This window comes from Eutrema salsugineum, unplaced genomic scaffold, assembly GCF_000478725.1.
Source record: "Eutrema salsugineum unplaced genomic scaffold, Eutsalg1_0 scaffold_5, whole genome shotgun sequence".
NCBI classification, from domain to species: domain Eukaryota; kingdom Viridiplantae; phylum Streptophyta; class Magnoliopsida; order Brassicales; family Brassicaceae; genus Eutrema; species Eutrema salsugineum.
In genome coordinates, this window is record NW_006256612.1 from 2,518,987 (window position 1) to 2,526,876 (window position 7,890).

The window sequence follows — 7,890 nt, forward strand, 5'->3', positions numbered from 1 at the left end:
ATATGAAAACAAATCTACAATGAATATGTCTACCAAACTCGAAAGCAACTATAATATAAAATCTACCAAATACGACCACAAGTCTACCACACATGGTATAAATCAACCAACAATACATAAATCTACCAATACAATCTCAACAATAACTCTACCAACAATAACTCTACCAACAATACTACCAGACAATGAAACGAAAAAAAATCTACCTCACATAGAAAAGAACTCTGTTAAACACGAAAAAATCTACCGTTTAGCATATACAAATCGAACAAATGCAACCAACTGCTGAAAAGTCTACCAAAAACAAATTAGAACCGAACCACTACAAACAGAAATTGGTCGCCGGAAATCGTGTGAGCTCTCTAGAAACCGTTCTCGAAAGACAGAACCCGCCGATAATAATACTTCCCTGAAAAAAATAAGCAAAGGGTTACGATTTCTGAGTAAAGGCCAAAACAGTTTTCGACTACGAACAGATGGAGTTCTCTTCCGCCATTAGCGCGAAACCACCATTGAAACCCAAACACAATCGTCGCGAGTAAAACCCAAACACAACTGTCGCGAAAACCGAAGACAAAAACTTGTTCGAGACGAGAAACTAACCCAGACGTGAACACTTACCAGATGAGTGGCCGAAAAAACTTTCGTCGCCGCCGAAATCGCCTTCTTCGTCTCCCAGAACCCTGAATCGCCTCTGAAGTCGCCGAATCGCCTCTGAAGTCGCCGCCAGAATTAGGGTTTCTATTTTTCTATTTTTGTAATTTCTGTTTTAAGAAATTCATATGTATATGATTTCTTTTTTTTGTATATACGTATGTATATGAGTTGTATTGAAAATGTTATTATGTATATAGATGTATTAAAATGTTTAATTTGAAGTTTTTTTTAAAATAGAATGGCAATCTGGTAATAATATTGATTATTTGGACAAAATGGTATAACACCAACTTTCTAAGGTTAGTCTAGTAAACTGATGAATATATTATGCTAAGTTTGTCAATACATTAACCTTAAAGGCTAGTCTGAGAAATTTTCACAATAAAAAACTACTTTAAACTTCCTAAATAACTCGAAGGTATTATTCGTATACATGAATCCAATCCATTTTCCCCTCAATATATATGAAATCAAAACCTAGACCAAATACTAAAACAAAACAAAAAAAAACTAAGGAGAAACTATTTGTGAATCAAAACAACTATTCTTTTAACTTTTTTACTTATCATGTGCCTTGCACTCAGAGCCGTGCTTAATGAACAAAAAATAAGGCATTTGCCTTAGGCCCCCTTAATATTAAGCAAGTTTTAGGGCCTTTAATTTTGTATTTTTATTTAGTATATTGGTTGGTGTCTAAAAAAAAAGAAAATTAGTATATTAGTTAATATATATTTTTGTGTTATTTTTTGTGGTTGAAAATTTATTATAAATTAATAAAAAGCATTAATACTTTATAATATCTTATAAAATAATATTTAAATCTGATTTACAATTTATATTTTTTTAGAAATAATTAGAGCAAAATAGAAATTTTTTTTTGTCATTTGCCTTAGGCCCCTAATACTCTAAGCACGGCACTGCTTGCACTATAAGCTAGTTCTTGAAAACAAATGCCCTAAGCGAAGATATGTTAGAGTCTCTGTGATTTATGATTTGTATTCATATATCTCTCTATCCGATCAGCAAAGTACGAAAGATTATGATGAGAGGAGAAAATTCAGATTCCATCCCGATTGATCTCATTCACGATATACTGTCAAGATTGCCTTGCAAAGTCAGTGGGAAGGTTTCGTTGCATGTCGAAGCTATGGGGTCCATGCTTCACCTTCCATATTTCACCAGTCGTTTCTAACTAGCTCCTTGACTCGTCCACGTCTCTTATTTGCGACCGAAACAGCAGGAACGTGGAGCTTTTACTCGTTGCCTCAATGATAAGAGGGCGGAAGCGACAGACTAAATCGCAATGAAGAACGCGGTCGATCTCAAAGGTGGAGCGACAGACGATGAGCAAAAAGTGTTCGCAACGACGAACGCGGTCGATCTCAAAAGCAGAGCGAAAGACGAATATCGCAACGACGAATGCTGTCGATCTCAAAGACGAAGCGATGGACAAGGACCAAACGTAGTCGCAACGACGAACACGAATGACCTCAGGACGGACCGATCGACAAAGACCAAACGTATTCGCAATGAAGAACACGAATCGATCTCAAGGGTTTGTTTTAGACGATGGGAATTCGACTAAAACAGAAGAGCAAGAGTACTTTTCGTAGTGCTATAAAAGCTCTTTGATTTTAATTGAGTCAATAATATCCTCCTTTTACAAATGCCATAAGTTCCTTATAAACTAATCCTAGAGAATCTAAATTCAAAATCCTAATCCTAACTAACAACTTGCTATTTTGGCTATTTTGATGATCTTCTAGACCAAGCAAAATTTTCATGTAAAAAACAAGAGTCTTTGCTATTTTGGCTGTGAGTGTGAATTTATTACTCAATTGGCTTTTCATATTATTTTCCTAGTTCCTACATTAATCAACTCTTCATTTCATAATGACAAGGTTTAAAGTCTCTTTTAAGACCTCTTATGGTATTCTTGTTTTTTTTTTTTTCTGCTTTGAATTTTTTTTCCTGCTGTGGTTTACATAAAGTAAAATCTTCCACAGAGAGATCTCGGCGTTTTGGACAGTTGTTCAAGGATTCAGAATCATATCTCATAAGGTTTCAATGTTACAAGATCTACCACTCATCATTTCTTGTAGAGACTTTCTTCAGAATCTAATAAATCTAATGGCTGAAATGTATTGTTATTGGTGAAGAGCAGAGAGACTCCATACTTCTTGTTGCAGCAATAAAAGTTTTCTCACCGCATCTCAATTTAGCTGATTCCATTAAGAAAAACCATCAAAATCCATTATGAGGAGAAGAACTACGGTTTTGAATACCAAATTGGGAAGAATGCATCACTGGCCAGTGAAGCTACTCGACTTTCCTAAAAGCTAATTCTCAAAAGCTCTCTACTCGATTCGGTGGCGCGCTTCCCATTCCCAACATGCAATTGTTCATTACCCTTAACACTCAAATCTCCCTCGCAAGAACCTAAAAAACAGATGGAGGAGGATTGAATTATGTTATGGGTCAAAGACAAGTTCTGTTTGTTACTGATTTAATACTCCCTCCGTTTCATAATAAGTGTCTGACACATTTCACACAGATTAAGAAATTAAGAAAATATATAAATATATCCCTAATTAATATACTTTTTATAACATTTAATTACAAAGACTATTATCTTTAAATAAGGGATAGTATAGGAAATAAAAGTAAAAAAATTACATTAAAAATGCAGAATGACATTATTTTTGAAACAAATAATAAAATCTAAAACGACACTTATCATGAAACGGAGGGAGTAGTAAATATTGTTTTCAAATTACCTCGTACACTACGCTACCACCAAAAGCATTAACAGCCTCTGCTTTTATGGCAAGACTGTAAGCCTCGAGAATATCACATGCGAGAGGCTACACCACTGGGGATTTGTGTGCTTTACAACCTCACAAGTTGAAACAAACAAAAAATAGAGCCTTGCATTTATGTAAACCAAAAAAAAAAAAAAACTAAAACTAGACCAGTGTGAAACTGTAACATTATGATGAGAAACGTATTGTGCAAGAAAGGGAAATTCAAAATTTGGAAAAAGGCTAACGTTAACCAACCAGACACTCTGGTTTAAGGTATAGTTTATCAACCAGATTTGGACACTCTACAAGTCCCAATTCTGTCTCTGAGTGAGGTGAGGAAGATGAAGGTGATGGGTTTGGTTCCGTACTCTGTTTCCTACTTGATTGTAGTAACAAAGGGGGTTTGGAGACAGCTTTTGCTGACAGAGATAAGATGGTGAAAGAAGGTTATACATATACTTACAACACATTAGTTGATTCATGGAGAAGAAGATAGAAGCCGCCTGTTATATTGTTAACAGAGAAGAGGAAATCAATTAGTTACACAACATTCTAATAAGATACAAAGATAGAGCAATCCAATGCAATCCAATAGACAAAAGAAATCACGTTTTAGATTCATCCAAGGCTCCATCGGTTTATGCCTTTAAACCGAAATCGAAACATATTAACCAAACCTTGATTTGGTTCCGTTTGTAAATGCCCTAGGGCACCAAACTCTCTTCTCTGCGATCGATATTGTTCTCGAGATATGCTCGAGATTGCCTACAAAGTCAATCGCGACACTTCGTGTCGAAGCTATGGGAGTCCATATTTTGCCATCCAGATTTCACCGAGTTGTTCATGACCATGTCTTCGGCTCGTCCACGTCTCTTATTCGCTATCCAAGGAATTTATCACCCTCATTATGTTCACTTCTTCTCGTTGCCTCAACCTCATAATTTGTCGTTTGAGAATAAGGCGTCTCATGTAGTTGCAGCCGATGCTCGTTTGAAGTGTCCTAAAGAGATGTGGCAGGACTTTTGGTGGCTATGCCTCTGGTTTAATCTGTTGCCGCCGTCATAGGTGGATCTCAGGAAAGAATGGTTATGAAACAGTGCATGTGATCTGTAACCCTAGCACAGGACAGCGTGCTAGATTACCTAAACTGAGAACTGATAGAGGGTCGAAAAGCTTTTTAGGGTTTGATCCGGTGGACAAGCAATTCAAGGTATTGTACGTGGCTTATAATAATGATCATCGAATTGTAACATTAGGAAATGGAAAAATGGGCTGGAGGAAGACCCAGTGTCCCTCAAACCATCATCCTTCCACCAAAAAGGGGATATGCATCGATGGAGTTTTATATTACATGGCTGCTCCAATTGATAGAACATATGTGTTAGTAATAGTTTGCTTTGATGTTAAGTCTGAGATATACAAATTCATTAGGGCGCCGGATTCTTTTGATAGGGCTACTATGATAGGTTATAAGGGTAAATTAGGTTGGATTCGTTGGGATACTTCTAATGTTTACGATGGTATTAGAACGCCTGAGCTGCATATGTGGGTTCTAGAGGATGCTGATAAACAGGAATGGTCAAGATATTTCTTCACTTTTCCGAATGATAAATTCGTTGATGGTGTTTACGTGGCTGGAATGACGGCTACAGGTGACATTGTGTTATCGATGAGTTTTACACGTTACCCGTTTTATGTTTTCTACTTCAATCCCGAAAGGAACACTCTCCAAAATATTGAAATCCAAGGTTTTACGAATCATGGTATGGTTCACGCTTTTGTAGACCACGTAGAGGATCTCAACGCATGCTAACGAACCTCTGCAATTCTTCTCCATCTGTGAAGAAGAAGTAGACGAGAATCCTCTTGCCTAAGAAGTACGAGTTATTAGCTAACCTAGAGCGAGGACAGGTGTTGAATCATTGTTGGCTGATCATATCCTCTAGGCCAAGCAAAATTCATGTATAAGAAGATCAAGTCTTAGCTATTTTAGCTGTGAGTGTGACTTGTCAATTACAAGTTTAGTGTGAGCTTCATCACTCTCTTGGCTTTTCATATTTTTTTTTTCTGGTTATACTACATTTAATTAACTCCTCTTTTCGTAATGATATAGTTTTAAGGCTCTTTGAAGACCTCATATGGTATTCTTGTTTATTTTCTTTTTATTTTTCTTTGCCATGATTCTTGCTTTGATTTTACTTTTCCGTATGTGATGATGACAAACTTTTGCTATTACAATGGCATTGCTCTTAGACATGTTTAACACAAAGCCCAGCAAACTTGGCATCTTCCAAAACCACCCACCACAGCAAACGCTCATAGAAAATTTTAATATAAAGTGGTTTCAAACTGTACAAAACGATATGAAATCCTTAGCTACTACGTACTACTAAGCAAAAGAATTTCCAAGTTTGAGTTTGTTAGTTTCACTGCTTTTTTAGTCAATTTTATTTTCGGAAATAAAAAAATATTTATTAATTTTTAATTAAACCCCCTATAGTTTCCAATACTATAATACAATACACCAGAACTTTGCTCCTAAAAGTTTTCCCATCCAAAAGGACTAAACTAAAAACCCTCCGACTCATAGAGAAGGTTTGGGTCACACTTTTTTCGACGACACCTTTAAGATGAGGCCTTCGTTTTCTGCCATACATCTAAAGATAGAACGCAAAAGTAAAGAAAAGCCATTAAGAAGCTCACATTACCATTTTCCCACTTTCCTTTGAGAAAACAGAACAAACGAAAAAGAAAGAAACCAGAAAAGAATGGCACTGAGAATGTGGGCTTCCTCTACAGCAAACGCTCTCAAGCTCTCTTCTTCTGCCTCCAAATCTCATCTCCTTCCAGCTTTCTCCATCTCCAGATGCTTCTCCTCAGGTAAAATAAACAACAACATCCTTTTACACAACTTGTGTCTTGCATTGCTCTGGTTATAGGACTCTGTATGAAAACTCTTAGTGGCTGTTTTGGGTTTTAAGTGTTGGAAGGACTTAAGTATGCAAATTCACATGAGTGGGTGAAACATGAAGGCTCTGTGGCTACCATTGGCATTACTGACCATGCCCAGGTAACAAAAACATAGCTCTTCAGAACTGGTTTGGATCAGATTTATTGATTAGTGTCTGAAAGAGAGAGAGAGATTATCTATTTGTTGATGTTGTGCAGGGCCATTTAGGAGAAGTTGTGTTTGTGGAGCTGCCAGAAGAAAAAAGTGCAGTGAGCAAAGAAAAAAACTTTGGAGCTGTGGAGAGTGTGAAGGCCACAAGTGAGATTCTATCTCCAATCTCTGGGGAAGTCATTGAGGTTAACACAAAGCTCACCGATTCACCTGGTTTGGTAAGTTTTTTCGTCTGAACGATAATAACTCAGTGTCTGGCGTGGCGCGTATCAAAACTGATTCGTCGGTCTTTTCATTTGTGTAGATCAACTCAAGCCCTTATGAAGATGGTTGGATGATAAAGGTGAAACCAAGCAACCCCGCAGAGTTGGAATCCTTGATGGGTCCAAAGGAGTACACCAAGTTCTGCGAAGAGGAAGACGCTGCTCACTAGAGAGTTGAATGTCCTGAACAAAAGAGCAAAACAAGAGAATCCATGCTAAAGTTTCAATCTTTCACTTCTGATGTTTCTTACTTCTATCAGCTTGTATCTCTGTGATACTAATTTGGTTTAAAGATCATTCAATGAGACTCAAGAGAGCTTTAAATAATAAGACATGTCTTAAGTCTAGAACACAAAGAAGAGAACTTTCATTTGATATTCCATCATATAGTTAAAAGGAGAAACGGTTTACATATCACAAATGGTCTACTTTTAGACCAAAACCAAAGTCGCAAGCATAGAAAGAAAAGACTTTGATGATCTGTACATAAACTCCTATCAGATACCGTTGGAGATAGCCGGTGAAACAGATACATCCGGTGAAGGTGAAGGTGACGGTGACTCGTCGTAGGAGATTGAAATCAGCTGAGATCTGAGCTTTTCTGCATCCTCTGAGTTTCTTTTGGTGAATCCGTTTGTGGTAATGATGACAGGTTTCACATCTGAGGACTCTTCCTCAGGTGAAGTGTAAGAGATGGCTATGAGAGACTCACGAGCTTGTTCTTGAGAGATGTTGTCACTAGGTTGTTCCATCAAATGCCTTTAAGCTTCTGCATTTTTTTTATAGCAAGAGGAACAAACCCATCTTACATTGTTTCTATATGAAAACACCTTTCTCAAAGTTATATAAAAAACACAAATTTACATTTTCACAAGACTTCAAAAACCCAATTCAAATCTCAAATCCTTTCACGTTGAATTAGATGTTATGACAAAACCCAGTTCAAATCTCAAATCTTTCACATTGAGATACATGTTATGGCAAAACCCAATTACTATGAACAATCAAAATTCTCCGACCAATTAAAATGAAGAAATTACATAGA

General features: G+C 36.8%; 2 protein-coding genes and 1 pseudogene across 2 annotated transcripts; 2 read left to right on the forward strand and 1 right to left on the reverse strand.

Annotated features, from left to right (window-relative positions):
• The first annotated feature begins 1,696 nt into the window (after positions 1–1,696).
• Positions 1,697–5,274, forward strand: LOC18991801 (annotated as a pseudogene).
• An 823-nt stretch (positions 5,275–6,097) lies between these two features.
• Positions 6,098–7,195, forward strand: LOC18991802 (glycine cleavage system H protein 3, mitochondrial). The gene is made up of 4 exons (XM_006415128.2): positions 6,098–6,341; positions 6,443–6,531; positions 6,630–6,800; positions 6,887–7,195. The coding sequence occupies exons 1-4, from the start codon at positions 6,230–6,232 to the stop codon at positions 7,013–7,015; spliced, it is 501 nt and encodes a 166-aa protein (XP_006415191.1). The 5' UTR covers positions 6,098–6,229; the 3' UTR covers positions 7,016–7,195.
• Positions 7,189–7,614, reverse strand: LOC18991803. Its single transcript, XM_024152583.1, has one exon. The coding sequence runs from the start codon at positions 7,595–7,597 to the stop codon at positions 7,343–7,345; it is 255 nt and encodes an 84-aa protein (XP_024008351.1). The 5' UTR covers positions 7,598–7,614; the 3' UTR covers positions 7,189–7,342.
• Between the last annotated feature and the right edge of the window lie 276 nt (positions 7,615–7,890).